General features: G+C 38.0%; 1 protein-coding gene across 1 annotated transcript; it reads left to right on the top strand.

The window, feature by feature from the left end:
* The first annotated feature begins 1,712 nt into the window (after positions 1-1,712).
* Positions 1,713-20,964, top strand: LOC133518771 (probable peroxisomal acyl-coenzyme A oxidase 1). The gene is made up of 11 exons (XM_061852456.1): positions 1,713-2,167; positions 6,191-6,350; positions 7,444-7,612; positions 8,062-8,185; positions 10,671-10,915; positions 11,234-11,394; positions 11,830-11,992; positions 12,834-13,024; positions 13,246-13,389; positions 18,881-18,986; positions 20,591-20,964. Exons 1-11 carry the CDS (start codon positions 2,041-2,043, stop codon positions 20,774-20,776), a joined length of 1,776 nt encoding a protein of 591 aa, XP_061708440.1. The 5' UTR covers positions 1,713-2,040; the 3' UTR covers positions 20,777-20,964.
* The last annotated feature ends 241 nt before the right edge of the window (positions 20,965-21,205 follow it).

Here is a 21,205-nt window from a genome sequence, read left to right on the forward strand (position 1 = left end):
ATGAAGCGAAACACGCTTAAACTTACAAGACTAGGGTGGATGCCAATAAAAAAGATAGTATTTTCGTACATACGTCGGTGGCAAACAACCATACGGGTATTACAATGATAATTGCAGATTAGCTAGCCAGCTTAGCCAGTAACTCTCGTTATGTTTATAAGAAAAACATATAGTTTCTAGTAACAAACTGAAGAAATACTTATTTTTCTCAACGTGAGATACAGCGTTTTATTAAGCTTATCGTCGCCCAATGAGGACTACGATAAAATAAGTTTTTGGCACAAAAAAATTTTTTGGTACAAGCTTTTATTGCTCACTGTACTTTTCTTTCTACAGGCAACTAATACTCATCGAGCCAAAAACCCCAAACACAATTAGGTTGCGTTGTTTATCACAGAGTTCCTACGTCCACCTCTTGTCTCCATCATCAGATCAGCTCGATGGTACCATAATATTGCATTGTCACCCGACTTACATATGTTTGTAAATTTTCAGCTCGATCGGAAACCGGGAAGTGGATCAAATTTAACTTGCAAGATTTGATTGCAGATCGACAGACAACGGGACAGGTGCAACTAAATAAAAGCTTGTAATAATGAAAGTCTCGCCGTAAAGTCGACTATGTATCTAATTATCCAACAAACATTGCCTGTTACCGTCTACCGCTGTCAAAGTGGACAAAACGTCACGAATGCTATAAAACGTTAAAAATCTAGACAAGTGTCATTTATATCATTTAACTTATCCACTTATCAACTAAGTTTAAGTTAGAAATGTAGACAAATGACATATTATCCAACGACCATGTCATGCAGTAAATCGTTTAACGGCTATCGATGTCAAAAGTGGAAAGACGTCAAATTAGTGGCAGAATGCCGGGACAACGCGAGGAAGAAGAAGATATGATACCTTTCGTGAGCTACTCGCCCTAAAACTTGCCATCATATTTATGCTAGCTAAAAGTTTGGAGTTGGGCAGATGAAAGGGAAGGTTATATTATATAGCTGGGTCAAAATTCTTTTTGTTGTCTTGTTTTTTTTGTCCCAAAAAATTAGACGGGGATTTATGTATGTAAGTTTATTTATTTATTTAGACATAGAAGACACAAATAAAAGCGTGCCAGAGTGTTCAGAAACAAGACAACTAAAAGAATTTCATATTGAACCTTAACCTTTCATCTGCTCAACTCCAAACTTTTAGCTAGCTTCAAGTCGAGGTTAGTTGTTTCTAAAAAAACCCTCAGACCTGCCAAGTCCCCCCGCATTCCTGACAAAGGACCAAAAATCCTGACGTGTCCCTGATGCAAGTGACCTATACATACAGTCACATATTGTTGCGAATACAACTTATTATTATATAAAAATATTCCCAATGCAGTAGCTAAACGCAGCCGTCGGGCTCGGCTAGTATTCGGAGCCTTTTCAAAAGTACCTAAATGTAAACCACCTTTTGTACTGATCAAATATCGCAAAATCACTCTCTCATCATCTTCCATACTATCAACAACCAATCACTTTCTACATTTAACCGTTTTGGCAATTAAACCCTTGTAACCAGTACATTGGAAAAATATAACACTTCACTAAGAATCGAAGTTTTATTTGAGTCGTCGAGATCCTGACCTACACGGTATTATAAGACCTATAAAAAATCTGTAGTTATATCACTTATGTCCGACTTTAAATCCATAATTGTGCTGATTAGGAAGGTTTAGGTTAGGTTATTGACGATTCAATACTCCAATGATTTACAAAGTTATTAACCACATGACGGAGAATTACGCAACGAAACTTCCTCAATGCCGGTAGCAATGTTGCTCGCGGTTTCTCCTATGTGTTACGTTCATTTACCGCTAGCGCGAAGTCCGACCAGCTGTGAACGCACTTTGCTCTCAAAATCTCAAGATTACATATAAATTATCAATATTATCAGTATTATCACAATTATCTCAGAGATACACGCGCATTGTAAACAAATGAACGCGTAACCGGAATAACAAGTCTCAGTGACACCTAGACCTCAAGCGGAGCGCACGTCAAAATGGTTGTGAGCAGGAAAGTGAATGAAGACCTGCAGAAAGAGCGGGACAGATGCACGTTCAATGTGCGAGAGTTGACACATTATCTGGATGGAGGGGAAAAGATTACGAATTATCGGAAGGAATTGGGTAAGGATTGTGTGCAATACTGGCCTACTAATAGCAGGCATGTTTCTGTCACTCTAATTACGCCTTGATTGGAGGAAAATAGAAACATACCCGCCATTTGCGAAATTTGGTATTCGCGGTAGGCCCTCTGATTATGTTATGGTCAAACTGGTTGGATACACTCGTATTCTAATTCTAATAACAGGTTTTTATCTGGATTTGTTATAGATATGATCTGTCTGTGTCAAACGTGATGTGTCTGGTTAAAGAAATAGCACTTCTGTGACATATCAAATTCATTAACTGTTTACATTTACAATCAGTAGGGCTAAGATGGTCGGCTCTTTATCATTTTTCACCATACCTGTCACGTTCTAATGAGTATGTAAGTGTTAAAGTGACGGGCATACGATAAACGATAAAAATATGTCAGTTTAGATAAACTGACAGCTGATTGAAAACATAATACCACCGCTCGGCTTCTTTGTATATTGAAATCAGCGAGCTAAGTTGTATTTAATCCTGTATAGACCGTGTCATTCACGAAGACGCCTGCCTTGACTCTTATTGTCATGTTATTTGAGGTTAGATTTGACAAATCTGCGCGCCATCGTGGATGACACGAACTATAAGTTTTGTAGGAGTGTCATTTCTGTACGGTAGTACCATTATTTATTCTGTGATGAGATGCAAAATTTTTGAGCTGTATCCGCACGTTTGCTGGAGCGGATGAACTTTTAATAATCAAAACCATTGATATTGTGTTAGATTTGTAATATTTTACAGCTAGTAATTTCCTCGTCGTTGTCAGTTGGTGAGGCGAAACTCGCTACGCTCGAGGTACAATTTTGGAATCATTCGATTAGATTGCTCGTTTCATAACACGAACACGAGGGATAAACAAAAACTTTGCTTTCTAAATTAATTTAGGTATGTAAAAATACAAGTAACAATAAGATGGCTAAAATAACTATAGATAAGTCATAAAAAGTATAAGAACTATAAGGTACTTATATTAAAATGATACGAAACTAGGGTCAGGCCAAGAAGTTGGCAGCGATTTTGCTAGCCCAGTCTGTAGAAGTGTTAAGTAAACGTCATAATTTCATATAAGTTTGACATTTAAAATAACACTTGCACTGTCTGGGTTCCCGAAATCGCTGCCAACTTATCTTGGTCTGACTCTACTAACATCTTATTTGTGTCTCTTATTTTGTTCATAGTTATAAAAGTTCTTGTACGATGCCCACGAAATGAATAAATTATTTTTGTTCACAAATGCACACAACAGCATTTGCATTGGCATGACTCATGTTTGAAGCGCTAAGCTAAAACCACCCCAATGATAATTAAATAAATAAATATATATTATAGGACATTTTTACACAAATTGACTAAGTCCCACAGTAAGCTCAATAAGGCTTGTGTCGAGGGTACTTAGACAACGATATATATAATATATAAATATTTATAAATACTTAAATACATAGAAAACACCCATGACTCAGGAACAAATATCCATGCTCATCACACGAACAAATGCCCTTACCCGGATTTGAACCCGGGACCATCGGCTTCGTAGGCAGAGTCACTACCCACTAGGCCAAACCGGTCGTCAATTGATCAATATGATTGTGCTGTGTAAATATTTGTCGTTGCCAGTTCCTAATACCAAAGATAATTTGAAATAGAGGTGGATTGTCAAAGAAGATGTAGCCACAGTAAATTTACTGTCATCTTTCGACACATGATTAAAACTTTTAGAACGCCATTTGACTTTGATCCTTATTCTACATCGCCTGAAAAGGTGCCGCCATACCTTCGGCCTATGCTCGGTAAGATGGCGCCACTTTTTGATATTTAACACATATCAGTGAAAAAAAAAAACAGATCTAAAGATAAAACCTATAGCTTATTTTGTCATGATATATTTTTTTTAATTATCTTACAAGGTTTTTCCAAAACATCCAAATATTTCAATTAATCCAGCTTCGATGATTAATTTGAAGAAAAGTCACATTTCCCGTAAGTCCAATCTAATTTGAACCTTAGGTCGGAATGCTAAAGTAGAAATTCTACTGGCGCGTATGTGGTGTATAAATTGTACTATGCCTGGAAAAGTGTTTAATCTTCTCGTTCACTTTAATGTTATAAACATTTACGATGTTTTTAACACTTCGTAGACTAAACTACTTATATTAGCATTTTTATCCCGAATAGCGATCCCGGCTTTAACGATGTCATTCACCTTTATTGAACTAATTGACCAATCACGTATCAGCGTAGGTATCACCGTGAACACAACTAAACGATAGAGTAAAGGACATCAACGAACATCTAGCCGTTGGACCGGCTGCGCTTCGTTTTTGCGGGACTTCCGCCAAAACTAGGTCTCGGAAACCATTCGGAAACCGTTTTATTTCTCAAACAGTTTTTTTCATTCAACCGCGAACGAAATTTTTTTTCCGTTTGCTGTAACCAGTTGAAGAACTGTGTGTGTGTGTGTGTATTGAGATACCAGTTTATGCCAAATTTGTTAGTCTTTCGTTTTTGTGGAACGAATTTAACTAGTTAAATTGAAATATCGAAGCAAGTTAGACCAGTAAGTATTGCGATCACTTTCACGTATGACGACGAGTGTAAGCGAGAACGATTTTTTTAGTTCGCTTTCAATCAATTAAGCGGTTTTTAATGAACGAAATAATATAACAGTCGTAGAACGATTTTTTTTTTAATTTATTTATACAAAACCCTTAATGTACAATACTTTCTTTAAAGCTTCGCCAAACTGCATGACAGTTTGTAGGCGAAAAGTTACACTCTTTATATTTATTTTTTACCTTACATACTAAACTTTATGTTATGTTATTAACACTAAACTATCCTAGAAAAAACACCATTTGCGAGGCAAACTAAACGAGACACATATTTCTCTTTAATTAATTAAATTATATTGAATACATTTGTTTATGTGACCACGGCGATAACAATAGCTGCCCGATAAGCAATGAATGCACAACGAGTAAGTCCCTTTTAGTTTATGCACCGTTTTTTTAGCACTATTGTTGACCCAGTTACCATATCATTAAAGTTCAATTTATGTCGGTTTCGATCATTTATATAATAGTAGTTTATGTGACTGCTAACATAATGAAAGGCATTAAAATACGAGTGTGGATAACGAATGAAATGAGTTTCATAAAAGGATCATACGAGTATTTTAATGCCTAATTATGTACAGTTGGGTTATTCTCAGAGAGCGTGATTTTCGGTCGTCGGGAGAAATATCCTTATGATCATGTATATTTTAGACGTACTTAAATTTTTCGGAGGTAGGATTAGTTTCATACTACACTACATGTTACAAACGATTTTTCGACGATACATTGTTAAGAACCAGTAATGAAAAAAATAGAAACCTTTCTTATAATGCTCTATTATAAAAAATATTATAGGACATTATTACACAAATTGAGTAAGTCCCACGGTAAACTCAATAAGGCTTGCGTTGAGGGTACTTAGACAACGATATATATAATATATAAATATTTATAAATACTTAAATACATAGAAAACACCCATGACTCAGGAACAAATATCCATGCTCATCACACGAATAAATGCCCTTACCAGGATTTGAACTCGGGATCATCAGCTTCGTAGGCACTTAGCTGTTAAGCGTACAGACTCCAAAATTAGAAACAAAATAATTTGTTTTAGTGTAACGCCTGTAACTATTTGAGTTTGAGCACTTTGTTATTGTTGTCGGTTAATTATTTTCACTTTTGTTTCAACAAGTATTGTGACAAGTCATTATTAAAGGAAATATGATTGTTTGCCCGCGCGTACAAATCCGTGCTTAAAGTCCGTCATTAGTAGCAAAATGAAAGACACCGCAAACTTGTCTCATTGTATTCTCATTCTTGATAGGAGATTAGTGGATCTAGTTTTAGTTTAATTTCGGTTATTGTATTTAGTCAAGGTACTCTAGCCAAAAGTCCACACTGCAATGAAGTCCTCGATAAAAAGTTATTCTTCTTGCAGAGAACAAAGTCCTGAAGGTCAAAGGGCTGAGAGATGAAGTGCCTGAAGAATATCTCAGCCACAAGGAGCGGTATGAGAACGCGGTGCGGAAAGCGGTCATCATGCACCAGGCCCTGGGAAACCTGGATGAGAATAACCTCAGCGTGGAGGAGAAAGCCAGGTATGCAAGAACAAAGGCCTGAACGTGAGGGACTTTATTAGTTGAGCCGCTTTTCAGAATCCAGAAATTTAAATCAATGTAGTTGTCTCGCCTCAAAAATGTGCGATAAGGACAACTGCAGCTACGTCCAAAAATCCGATGTCATAATCTCAGAAATCGAGGTCTGGTTCTCGACATTTTCCTTCTCCAAAACTTAACCAATCTTAACGAAATTTCAGAAACGGAATGAGAAAGAAATTATCTGTGTCTGACCGTTTTGATTTTTGCGTTTATTGTTGCCGATTTTGTATGCTAGGCGTCTGTTTACGGCGCATTTATTTGGCCGTTTTTAACGCTGCTTGAAGTAAACTAGTTCTTATGAAAACAAGAATATCAAAAAGGTACCTACGCAAGTACTGGTAATATTTAACTCATATAAAAATCACCTGGAGCCAAAATCCAGAGAGAATTTTAAGAGCATTTGTATGGAAAAAATACCCCTGTTTCCTCGAAGAATAAAGGCAGTGAAAGTTCTAATTATGCACCAGATAAACTGGCAATTTTTTTCGCTAAAACTTTTAGAGATGGTTCACACGTTTTAGACGCAGACAGATTTTTTTTATTTAACATCACAAAATCGCATTATTGGTACGTAGCGTATTGGTAGTACCTACCGCTACCTAATGCGATGTTTGTGATGGGAGGGGTTCAATGAAGATTGAAACATAAAATCTTCAAACTACTTAACAACTAACGTACTACATAAGTATGTAGTTATGTTATTTTAATACCCAAGGAGGAAAAAGTCAGCTAATTCCTCACTTCCTAAGCATAGCTGTGGTTGTTATACAACAAACTGTATCAAAATATGTTTAATAATGTTAATATCCAAAAAGGAAAATGAGGACTACGTTTGTATGAAAAGGCGGTTTTGGCTTATCCTTTTAACTTTCTTTATCTGTGTTTGCAAGTTCCATATAAGGTGTATTAGGGTAAGTACCTATCTTTAGAATGTTGGCTAGTTCCAAAAATCACCCATAAATCCAGGCGGGAGTAGTATTCGGAAAGGAATAACTTGAATACACATTATATAAATTAAATGTTTGGTCTTCAGGTTAGGCCTCCGCACCACAATAACATCAGCCATCTTTAAGGACAACTCTCCGCTGATGCTGCACTATTCCATGTTCACCAACGTCATCGCTGGACAGGGAGATGATGAGCAGCAGAAATACTGGCTGCCGAAGATCAGGAATATGAACATTATTGGGACATATGCTCAGGTACCTACATCTACTGAATAAGGGTAGTTGTACTGTAAAATCCAATTCAATACTTACGTCCTTAGGTCTTCGGTAGGTACTGATACAACCAAATACTAAGAATCAATTCTGTCCAAAAGAAAATAAAGATTTCAAACTAGGTATACTGTTGCCAAGTATAAGAATCATTTCGTACATACATTGACCTCTATGATACACTGTATCCATACCATAGGCACAATGATCTTCTGATGCTTTCAAAATTGTGCAGGGACTAAAATTTTAAATCCTGAGTATCCTGATCATAGGGATCATCATATCTCTGGACGGCATAAGAAAGGTGGGTTCAGGCAGAGGAAACGCTACGCTACTGTTGGAACCAGCTTGGACCCGGGATCACAATCAATGACCTTTGCCGCTATTAGCGCTCCAAACTAGAATTCCTGATCATACACATTCTAATTTTTCAGACCGAGTTAGGCCACGGGACGTTCATCCGTGGTCTCGAGACGACGGCCGAATACGACCCCAAGACTGAAGAGTTCGTCCTGAACAGCCCCAAGTTGACGGCCTACAAGTGGTGGCCCGGAGGATGTAAGTTCTTTTTACCCAAACATTTAAAAATGAGTTCGTGGAAGCTAAATTTGCAGTGACAGAGTGTGCTTGAACGTCAAATGCCTATGAAATGACCTACATGGCTATTCCACACTATGTTACATATGTTACAATAGCCTAACTTGGTCCGGCTTAAAGCGTTTGGCTAGTTCTGTAGTTCAAAAGGTTTGAGTTTTGGCATATGAGATACCGGGTGGAATTACATGTTAGATTTTCCTCGATATGTTGGTAGTAGTTCTGTTAATATATATTAACAAAAACAGTTACGCACAAGGTAAGAAGGGAATTATTAAGTAACAGAAACTATTAAGTGTGAGACCAATAACATCGTCCAAAGATTGGGTACTAGATTAGGACTTAGTAATAAATAGCGTTATCTAGAACAATGTAAAATTAATACAGTAACAATTACAAATAAAGTTTGTGGATGGAGTTAACACGCACATTTATATTAGCAAAAGTTGTTACAGTGGTCATATTGTAGCTACAATTTAGTCGGCGAGTAAAACAATATGGCCCGCCGGAGCGACTTTTATTTAGGATGTTTGTTTTTATTATTTATTCTATGTTTGTAGTAACTGAAGCACATTTTGTCAGAAATAATAAAATTACAATTTCTTTAACATGCATATTATACCTAAGATTTAATCAGCCTGTATAAGGGATCACGCTCAGTTTTGGCCGGACGTAATTTAAAATTGATCAGATTGAAAATTAACCATTAAGCCCCCTCCAGACTATGCGCGTGAATCGCAGCGTGACTTCGCGGAGCGAACATACCGCGACGTTGACGTAGACTCCACACTCGCACAACTGCTGGCGATTTCGCAGTTTGGTTCGCGGCAACATGGCGCCGAAGCGTCAGCTGATCGGATTTAGTTTGCGGCAAGGCACTAATTCAAACTGGGAACTGTTACATTGATTTTTGGTTGATCAAGTTCGCACCCAATGTAAGCAAGTAGCCGCCATAGAAGGTTATGACAGTTCAGATTAACCGACTCGTGAGCGAATCGCGGCGCGAAGCGATCGCGAGTGTGGAGTCTTGCAAGATCGCGCTTCGCCTCTCCTTTGACGCGGGCCAAATACCGACAAATAACGGGAAATAAGGCGCGAAGGCGTGAACAATCTGCGAAATCGACGCGAGGGCCCTCCATACACGCGTTCGTGGCTTCGCGCCTCGATTCGCGCACGAGTGTGGAGGGCCCTTTTCAAATTGAATCGTTAACTGTAACCGTCCGTTATGGTTTATGGTTCAATTTGTAATGGCATCATGGTAATGGTTAACTTTCAATATGGTCAATCAATTTTAATTAACGTTCGGCCAACACTGATCACGCTTCCCAGCGTATATTTGGTATAGGTGCTCAGGTAGATTATTTATTTTTTATCGGTATGCGGACATTGTAATCGATATCAAAATTAGATTACCCGATTATTTTAATTATAATGAGCAAAAGTAAAAATAAGTACTTGTAGTAAATACGTATTGTTGTTGACTTTTGAACAATGTTATCATATCTTAATAATCTCAATATCTTAATAGTTACAAATTCCAAAAATGTGCCGAACACTGATTGATGGCCATACCCTTCGAGTAACACCGGCTTCCGACACGACGGAGCCCAAGCGATATCTTTCCGTACAAATCGTTCTGCCATTTTTTGCGAGGGGCAACGTGCTCACAGTCGCTACACTCACTACATACAATCTGTAATGTAATGACGACACAAATACTTGTACATACAAAATGACTCATGTAAAAGACGAACCTTGAACATCTTGATCTGGGGCCCTACCGCGAAATCCGAAATTCGCAAATTGCGGGATCTTTCTCTTTTACTCTCACTAAGACGTAATTAGATTGATAGAGAAAAATTGACGAACTTCGATTTTCGCGGTTATAGCCCTGTTTTTGTTAGGCTTAGGGTTCTGTACCCAAAGGGTCAAACGGGACCCTATTACTGAGACTCCGCTGTCCGTTCGTCCGTACGTCTGTCACCAGGCTGTATCTCATGAACTGTGATAGTTAGCCAGTTGAAATTTCTACAGATTATGTATTTCTGTTGCCGCTATAACAACAAATATTGACATATATCTAAGGACGGGCGAATGCCGACTCCCTTCGCGGTGTAGCTCGGAGGCCATACCTAATTACCTATTCACGAGTATATTAACGTCAAAACAATAGGATAAGTGGGAGTAAAGATTTCGTCATCATTGTCATTTAATAAACCTTAAACTATGAAAGTCACACACACCCACAGTTTAGGACATTGTTTTTATGTAAATAAATTACCACCAAAAAACCATCTAATATAACAATACCCGGCGTGAAAAAACTTACAACAAAAAATAGCCTTGCGGTCGCCATTATAATTGTACGTAGCTTATAAGTATAGCTACTAGTAGGTATATTTATTTCGATACCAACATAACCGATTCTTACTATGTTCCTTTATTCCAGTGGCGCACACAGCAAACCACTGCGTCGTCATGGCCCACACATACAGCCGCGGCAAAAGCTGTGGCATCCAGCCCTTCATTGTTCAGATCCGGGACCTGGACACCCACATGCCGATGAAGGGCGTGAAGCTGGGCGAGATAGGCGCCAAGCTGGGCTTCAACACTGTCAATAACGGGTTCCTGGGCTTTGAGAACCATAGGATACCAAGAGATAGGATGTTGATGAAGTATTCACAGATGAAGAAGGTAAGGTTTTCAGATGGAAATGATAGGCTTAAGTATTGCAGACCCTGATTAACATAAACATTTCAAACAATATATAGCTAAATAAAATAATTATAAATCCACATTCAGGGTTTCAAGCCACGAGATTGCGTCAGGTGTTAATTTAAACATCTTCCGGGGGGCCTGGAAGAGAGTGCAAAAGGCAGCGCTGTATAATATGCTCGATGGTTTGAACCTCTTCATCACACTTAACGAATAAAAAAAATACTTTGGCAGATTAAATTTTCCATTCAGGTTAGGTAATGTTTTGTCTCGTATGTAATCTCTATTTTATTCCAGGATGGCACCTTCGTATCGGGACCTAGCAGCAAGCTAGTCTACGGAACCATGGTCTACATCAGGATGACCATCCTGTGCCTCATGGGCAACTGCCTCGGCAAAGCGGTCACCATCGCCACGCGCTACGCGGCTGTTAGGAGGCAGTCGCAACCTAAGCCTAAGTAAGGACATTTGACAACAAACTTTCTAATACCGAGGAACTAGATATACTTATTTGTCGAAATCTTTGTTTCGATCGATTTAAAAAATCCTTTTTTGTTTGAAAGGGATACTTCATCGTTGGTCCCCTTTGTCATCTGGTCTCCTGACTTTATCTGACGGTGGGATCCTGGAGCAATCGTGGGAAATCTTCAAATATAAAAGACACAACTGTAGAGATTTAGTTATTAATAGTAACCCCTGCATTTTCTTTTGGAAAGCACAATTGTGTGAAGTGGAACTGCTGACGAAGACCATAATGATGGCAATGTAAACAGTGTACTTAGTAGGATTTTATATATAACGGACATATAGAAACTCGCAAGAGTTTCTAATGAATGAGTGTAAGATGCAAATCTTACACCATATTGTAAATAAACAATGTCACATTGTTCCAGTCAACCAGAGCCCCAGATCCTCGACTACGTGACCCAACAGCACAAGCTGTTCGTGTCCATAGCGACAAGCCACGCGTACTACATTAACTGCTACCGGCTGTGGACCATCTACAAGAAGGTCAATGATGAGCTAGCTACCGGGAACCTGGAGAACCTGGCGGAGGTATCAAATATGTCCAAGTATTCGAAATAACCTTCCTAATTGACTGTTAATTTGCTAGACTTTGATTCTAACTATCTTACTCGACGGTTAATTTGGCAGATGGCTTGCAACAGTGCGTAGCGTTCATTATAAAAAATATTTTAGTGACATGGCACGTCGCCATTATTAGGCCGGTATTTACATATTTTGTTGTCTTTTTTCGTCAGATTTCTATAAAATGTGGTCTATAGATAGAGCTCCCTAATCGTATAAGCGCAATTTCACCGTCATTCCTATAAATAGCTCTCTAAGTTACGAAAACTATGGAATTTTCTTAATTCAACATACTCTTTGTCCCAAATTAGGATTTCATATTTGTTTCACCCACAATTTATCAAAATTTGATTAAAAAATCGGCCTTACTATAAAACTTGCTAATCTTTTAAGCTATGTGGACCACCGTATTTCAAGAGGGTAACGTAACCCTTAGTAACGGCTTTAGATGAAGAGACGGGTCGATAAATTAGAACTAAACTTTATCGACTGATAAATTGGCAGATGTCCTGGCAAAAGTACGTAGCGTCCATTGTCCGTATTATAAGAGATTTTTTTGCCCACTGCCTTTAATACACAACTTACAAATCTTTCGAGCTATGTCGACCACTGTATACCACGAGGGAATACTCTCTTAGTAAGCGTTTTAGACGGAGAGACTGATAGTTAAACAAAAACTAACTTTATTTAATCTACAATTAGGCAGACCATGTTCAGGGACAATTCTAGAATTTGTTCTAGTATCAGCTAGTACGAAAAGTGGGCAACACCTTTAACAATTAACAAAAACGTTTGTTCTCTTCATCAGCTGCACGCCCTATCCTGCTGTCTCAAGGCCACAACCACAGCAGACACCTCGATACTAGTGGAGCGGTGCAGAACATCGTGTGGAGGTCATGGCTACATGCTTTCGTCAAATCTACCGCAGACGTACGCGAACGTCACCGCTGCATACACTTACGAGGGAGAGAACACTGTCCTTCACTTACAAACTGCGAGGTATGACAATTTTCTCTTGGCTATGCATTGGGATTAATACAAAGAACTGGATGCAACAGTCTTAACGTAATGAGTGTTGTTAGCTGTTGCATCCCCAGTGGTGTAGCTAGGCGAAACAGCTTGTGTCGCCCACAGCCACGCACTGAAAGGGGCTGTAGAAAGCCAAAAATATAAAGCAAATAAAGTTGTTTCTCTTTCTAACGCGTAACTTATTTTCACAGGGCTTTGATAAAAGCTGGCACGCAAGTAGCGTCAGGACAGCCGGTGAGCCCGTCCATGGCTTACCTAGCCGACCGCAGCAAAATGACCAAGTGGGACAACTCAGTCAACGGTATCGTTAAAGGATTCGAGAAAGTCTCTGCCGGGTATGTATTGTTTTTTTTTTTAATCTTATTTATTTTATAAGCCATACATCTTAAGATTAAGTCGGCTTAAAAATAGTAACATTGATACTTAAACTTTAGGTGTTACTTAAAACATTAGGGTTACTACTTAAGGAGTATTTTTATAATATTCAAAACTAAACAAAGTTACTTAAACTTTAGATGTTACTTAAACAATTGGGATTACTATTTGAGGAGAGTTTTTATAATATTCGAATCTAAGGTCCAATGACTGTATGATGAAACTTAAAAATCTACCACTATATTCGGCAGTGAACCCTGAGCTTAAAATTTGATGGAAAAAGAAGAGAAGATCCCCCGCAGAGCACCGAGTTTCTTTTAAGAGATCCAACCTAGATTGTTCGTTGATTTTACACTCGAGAACTAAGTGGAGGAGGTCCTCCTCTCTCTCACATCGTGTACAGTTTGGATCGTCTCTTTTTTTCATTATGAAGTTAAACTTGTTAAGTGGGAGGTGGTAAGTTCGGGTTCGAAAGCAGATAACTAATTCTTTTCTGTTGAGGTTTCGAGAGGCAAACCAAGGTATGCGCGGTGGTTCGTCTACAATGGTCTTATACCAAATACCCTTTTCTTTTGAGCACTCATTGAAATAGTATTTAAATTTCATATAATTGTCGGCTTTTACTTTTGGAAGATGATCAGTATAGTGCGGTACGGTGTCGAGAGGTATGCCGTTCTGTAGAGCTTCGGATGCAAGTGAGTCTGCTATCTCGTTACCCCTGACGCCCACGTGTGAAGGAATCCATTGTAGACGAACTTCAACCCCGTTACGTATCAATCTATGGATACATTTAATAATGAGGTAAGCTTCGTATCTACCGACACTACCGCCATTAGCACTTCCCAACAAATGTTGTAGACTGCTCTTCGAGTCTGTAAAGATAACAATTTTACGGTATGTTGTAGACTCTATGTAATGCACTGCTTCATTAATTGCAGTCAGTTCGATTCCCATTATGGGTATACATGGATTTTCAATAAGAAATTTCGCCCCAAAATCCGCAGCTTCATCGTAAAACGCGCAACTAGAACCGTGTCTTGTTTTGGACCCGTCCGTGTACATTTTAATGTGATCTAAGAACTGTACGTCTATCATATCTTCGGTACGTTGCTTAAGATCGTGAATGGGTAGATGAGCTTTAGGTTCAATAATAGTGCTCACTCTGTGAAAAATGATTCTATCCAAAGGAAGTGTTTTAATATCATGGGAAAGCAAAAATTGGGGCAAAAATTCAAATTTTGACATAGGTAAGTTAGAGTACTTTCTGAAACTCTCAAGCAACAGTGGAAATTGTTTTTTGCGCCAATATCTTGCGCCCGAATCTAATGTGTTGTCTAATATTTCTAATTGTTTTCTCAAATAGTCGGATGTTCTAGAAGAAAGTTTCAGGAAGCATTTGTCACTTAAATAGGTTCTTCTAAAATTTAAGGGTGGAATACAAAGTTCGCTTTCCATTGCAAAAATTGGGGTGTCCCGAATAAAGCTTCCACAAAGGCGGAGACATTGGTTTTGGATTACGTCCAACCTCTGAAGGAGCCTAGAGCTGGCGTTACCGTAAATTATACATCCATAATCAAGTCGAGATCGTACCAGTGCTAAATAAAGTCTTCTTAAGTGATTTGGGTGGACACCCCACTTTGAGTTACTTATGGAACTAAGTATGTTAACGTATGCAGTACACTTTTGGGCAGTTTCTAAAACATGTCGAGTCCAATTCAGGCGACTGTCCACCCAAACACCCAAAAACCTTGTACAATTAATTACCTCAATCTCAATGTTATTTATACGTATACTAATAGCAGGCACTTTGTATTTTCTAGTAAAAATGCAGAGTTTAGTCTTTGAGAGAGATATTTCTAAGCCAATTTTCTCTAACATTGATGTAAATATGTTAAGACTTGATTGAATGTTACTAGCACAAAAATCAATGCTTTGATTGATACAATACAGAGCGAAATCGTCGGCATATTGTGAGACCTTAACTGTTTTAGTAAGTTTGTTGCATAACTTAATTGTGACTATATTAAATAAAATAGGTGACATAGGGTCACCTTGAGCCAAACCCTGTCTGCTTATTCGTGTTATTTCCCTACCATCCCGTAGCCTATATACCAAATATCTTTCTTTTAAAAATTCTCTAATGTATCTACACAGGAGCGGATCCACATCAAATTCAACTAAAGAGGTTATTAGAGGTTCAATTGCCACATTGTTATAGGCGTTACTTATGTCTCCGTAAGCGCATAAAACGTAGTCTTTGTTTATAAACGCAGTTTCTGTGTCTACAATAAACCTACTGAGATTATCTTGACATGAAAGTCCACGACGGAAACCCAAAGTACTGTCATTAAATAATTTTTTGCTTTCGAAATGGTATTCAAGGCGACGAGTTATCATTAAATTAAAGGTCTTACAAAGGCAGTTAATAAGTGATATAGGACGGTACTTAAGAGTATCAGTATTTCTCTTTGGTATGGCTATAAGTTTGATCCTACGCCACTGCTCTGGTATCTCACCTTTTTTATAAATTGAGTTAAATATGTGCAGAAGGTATTCTTTCGCATTGTCCGGTAAATGGCTAATCATAGAATAAGTAATAGAATCTAAACCAGCCGAAGTATCTAGTCTTTTAAGAATCAAATTTAGTTCTGAAAATGAGAAAAAAAGTGGATTGGAACCATTTATATTAAAATCTAGGGGCGGGAAGGAGACACTATCAGGAGCCAGTTCTGTTACGAAGGAAACTGCGGTACTTTCTGGTAAATACTCTTTAGGACTTCGGTAACCTTTAAGCCACCTGAGTTTCCTCCAAACCACACTGCTGGGCGTATTACAGTCTATGCTGTCACAAAATTGTTGCCAGGAGTTCCTTTTTGCAAGTTTAATTAGTTTTCGAGCAGTAATTACCTTCTCTTTGTAAATTAAGTAATTTTCAACCGTGCGTGATTTCCTAAAGTGTTTTAGAGATAATCTTCTCTCTGCTACTGCCTTCGATAAATCAGGATTCCACCAAGGTTTCGGCTTGAATCTGTTCGGGTTAATACTGATTTTAATAAAAGGAATATTTTTGTTAGCACTTTCTTCAATTATCTCTATGAGTTTATCGTAATTACTTTGTACGTTGTCGTCTCCGAAATCCAATCCCTCACATGCGGATCTAATGTGTAGTGTATACTCTACCCAGTTGGCCTTTTTGATGTTTCTTTTCAATTCGGGGCTAATTTGAGTACTGTCTAACGTTTTAATAGAGATAATAAGGTGATCACTGCCAAAAGATTCGTTAGTGACGTTCCAATCAAAGTCGAGTGAGAGATCAGCACTACAAAAAGATATATCAGGTGATGTGCATACTGTTCTATCATTAAGCTTGGCGCAACGAGTAAAATCTCCATTGTTAAGAAATACGTAGTTATGTTCCAAGCTAATGTCTGATAAAAGCCTACCCCGTGTGTCAGTTGTGTATGACCAAGCGGTGTGATGCGCATTGAAGTCTCCGACTATTAGAGTTTTCTCAGAGAAGTGGCTGAAAAGCTCCTGGTAGTCCGTAACGCTCACTATGACATTTGAGGGGGAATAGACACCTATGATATGTTGAAGTTTGTTGCTATTAAGAACTTCAAGGCACAAAATATCAATATTATCATAATTTCTTGGAAGAGTTTTGACAATGCAATTTATAGATTGGTGGACCAGGATAGCTAGACCTCCATACCCATCTGCACAATCCTTTCTAAAGACAGAGTAACCTGTTAATTTAATTTGGTTTTTACATTCCAGCCAAGTTTCAGAAAGAATGCCTATATGTACTTTTTCGTTATTTAGATATGAATCCAATTCACTTAATTTTGGTATCAGACTTTGACAGTTCCATTGAATAATATTAAGCTTGAAACGTGTAGTTAAGTCCATTAAACAAATTAAAAAAATAAATTAAAAAAGGGCCTAAGAGTGACTTACTTATTTGTTTCGGAACTTCCCTTGCCAGATAAGAGCTTTAGTTTACTTACGATACGCGAGAGTCTATTCTTAACACTACGACATGTGATGTGAGGTATCAAGTCAGTAAACATATCAATCAGGGCATCAATTTCTTCTGTGTAACTGTAAGTGATTTCTGAGATGTCCTTAACTCCATATGTGTCTGTGAGATATTTTTTAACTTGTGTTCCAGATAGTGGGTACGTTTTACAAGGATTGGTTATGGAGTTCTCCAAGTGGTCCCAATTAATTGATTCCAGATCACTGTGAGGTGTTCTCTTGGGTTTCTTTCCACTCTTGGATTTGTAAACTTCGTCTGAGCTGGACTGGGAAACGTTGTCCAAGTCCTCATCACTATTTTCATTGCTAGGTATACTGTCTTCTTTTGTTGCTTCGGAGTCCATGAAATCAGTATTTGTCGAAGATTCCGTGGGTGGATGTGGACGCTTGAAGATTTGTGTCTCCGGAGTATGAGTAATATCCTGTGTATTTTGGTTGGAAGAATTCGTGTCGTTGGTGTTATCTGGGCATTTAGAGGCAACGTGACCGTCTTTTTTGCATATGAAACAAGTCATTGTATCTGATGAAAAATAGATCCAGTAATTCGTTTCTTCAAAATCAATCGTCATTTTTTCTGGAAGCCGAGCGAAATCCTCAGGTGTTACGTAAACTTGTCTTCGGAAACTTAGAATGTGATTGTAGCCCGTTTCATTGAAACCAGCACGTAGGAAAGAGATGGGTGACTGTGGCATGATATTCATTTCTACAAGTTTCTTTTCTATTTCCGTGTGCGGTATAATGGGGCACACGTTAGATATAATGATACGTTTGTTTCTGCTGATAAGCGGTCGGATGGGTAGTTTTTGTTTTTGGATTGTTATATACTTTTTATTATCAATGATCTCATCAGCGATTAATTTTGAGGAAAGGTAGATACAAATTCTATTGTTTGCTATTCTTGACAAAAATCGGATTTGAGATGGGTCGATTATTCTTCCTAAAGCTTGAGCATAATCTTTTATTTGTACGTTTTCTAAAGCATCGATGACGATTGCTTGGTCCTTTTTGGGGAATGTGGTGATTTGTGTCACAGTAGCATAACTAGGGTTATTGACTAACGTTTGGGAATTCATTTTGTTCCTGTAGTCAGAAACGGTAAGAAATTTGCGGTATTGTCACTTATTGAAGGTAGAAAAAGTCCGATTCCATCATTACGCACTTTACACAATGAGGGTAGAAATTTCACTCGTGAAAATATAATTCACTACCGCGCGTAGATAACGACCGGTCTCGGTGGCAGGTCAACGACCACTGGGTATGTATTGTTTATTTACCTAGAATTTAATTTACACAAATAGGTATTTATTCAAGTGAGCTTTTAGGCTATATGCCCTCCGGTTGTTTATTAGGTATTGCTTTATTTGCTAGACAAAAAGAATATTTGATTGATAAAATAATCCTCTTGTTTTATAGGAAAGTGGAGGCCTGTCTATACAGCATGCAGAGGCACATGAACGACGGAAAAAGTCAAGAGGATGCGTGGAATCTTACGTCGGTGCAGCTGGTGGCTGCTTCCGAGGTAATCATTATTTATTTATGTACTTAATTAATTTACACCTGTGCGTGTTCGTGCACATAATATTTTTTCCGGAATATTGGCACTAGTTTTTATTTGTGTACCTAAGCGACTACTATGAGTAGAGTACTATATGATCTTTCAAATCTTCCAACACAGAAGGATACTATAACTAACTAAGTACCTATATTGGGTGATTTTAGTGTCGTGATCCGTGAAAAATGTATTAAGATGGTAAACAAATTTCCCCATGGAAATACGCCACCACAAAATCGCAAAAAAAAAAAAAAAATTGACACCTTGAGGGCCTGACGTAGATGAAACTTAGGTACGTATTGGCCCGATGGTATATTTTTTCCACGATTCTCATATCGGCCCCATTCAAAACTTTGATCAGTAGGTATGATTTTAATACATTTTTGATTTTCGGGATTACGACCCCAAAGTAACCACCTACTACTATACTGACGGTGTCCTCACGGTGTTTTCCTTTACCAAAACCGATGGGGAGCAAGTTAAGATGGAATGCCACCCGTCCAATTTCTTTGTCCAATGAGTGTTTCCATCTCACATTTTGCTTAATGAGAATACTTATGCGTGAACCAACTTATTAAATCTTCATAAAAACAATAAAAATTCCAAAGCCCCGTTTTTTATAAGGATGTCCGCTGTCGCTATTTAACATATCAAAGAAACGCTCTTTAAAGATCTCGACCAAATTTTATATTGCGGTCGAATGATCCAATAAACTGAATAAAATAGAATTATTTGCTACTATTTTATAACGACTGTTAGATTTATTGGTCTATAAATGTCTGGTTAAAGAAATGGGAGTTAACAGTAATTGGTTAGTTAAGATTCTTCAAATTTTGCAGTGAATGTGGTCATATATCGAACAAACTAGTTTTAAATGCAAATTTCGCCAATAAATGAGTTTAAATTGTATTAGGTTTATGATCGTTTTTTGGTAATAGTAATATATGGTGAGAATTTAAGAGTAATTTGGAAACCCATTATATTGATGTGCGAGTGAAGAATCGCGAAAAGTATATCGAGCTTTTAGTGCGGTTTTGTACACCGTTAATTTGATGCTCCCACGACTATGATTTAGCTGGTGACTGGTGACATCACCGTCTTGTCGCAAAATCTCTAGGGTTGTCGTTGAGATTCAAGATGGCGAAGACGTCTCGAGACTATTTTTTTGTTCATCTCATTAATGTTGTTTACTTACTGAAGTGAACTATCGTGGAAGTGTGCAGCTAATGAAAAACTAATCTTGAAACGCGTTTAACCATGATTTAATCAACATCCGGCAATCTATCGTGGCTTTTAATAAAGTATGAGCACATTTAAAAGTTACTACTGAACAACGACACTTGACATTGGCAAAATCATCATAGATTTGATGGAGACCATATTTTAAAAGAAGGTACTTACCTATTTTAGTTACCTAACTAAATGCCTTTATAGTCTTCTTTGTTTTTATCAAATACATAGTACTTCTAACTCAAAATATCGATTTTGGTACAACCAGAGTAATCTGACAAGTTTTTTAAAACATGGCGGCTACCTACTGTTAACTCTCATTGAGTATTTTTTGTCCCCAGGCTCACTCCCGAGTGATTCTCCTGTCAGTGTACAAGTCAGAGCTAGAAGCGACCTCCTTCGCTCTCAGCGGGGAAACTAGAACTGTCCTGTACCAGCTGTTAGAGTTGTACGCGGTCTACTGGGCGCTGGAGCGGCTAGGCGACCTGCTACTGGTGAGTGAAATTAGTTTTACAAGTGACTGGTAAGTATAGTCTATAGGTATGCCTGCGATATTTCCGGACCGATACGACCCCTTCAAGAAAAGAGCGTACCTACTCGCATCTTAAAGGCCGGCAACGCACTTGCATCCCCTCTGGTGTCCATGGACATCCCGCTTGCCTCCCACGCACCTGCATTCCATGAACGACGTCCTCTTTCGCTTATTCTTCAACTCAAAAATGCACGGAATGTGAACTGTAGGTAGTAGAAGATCAAAACAGTGATAGTACTCATGCACGTAAGTGTACTTAATGTATTATCAAACGCAAAACAACAGTTCCACTGTTTGAGTTTTTGTTTGATTTGGCTTAGTCTTTATCGTATATTTATCTAAATCTGTTATCATATATTATTAGACAATCTCCAAAATTTTACAACAAACATTCTAATGTACTTAATTATGTCAATAACTATGT

This window comes from Cydia pomonella, chromosome 6, assembly GCF_033807575.1.
Source record: "Cydia pomonella isolate Wapato2018A chromosome 6, ilCydPomo1, whole genome shotgun sequence".
NCBI classification, from domain to species: domain Eukaryota; kingdom Metazoa; phylum Arthropoda; class Insecta; order Lepidoptera; family Tortricidae; genus Cydia; species Cydia pomonella.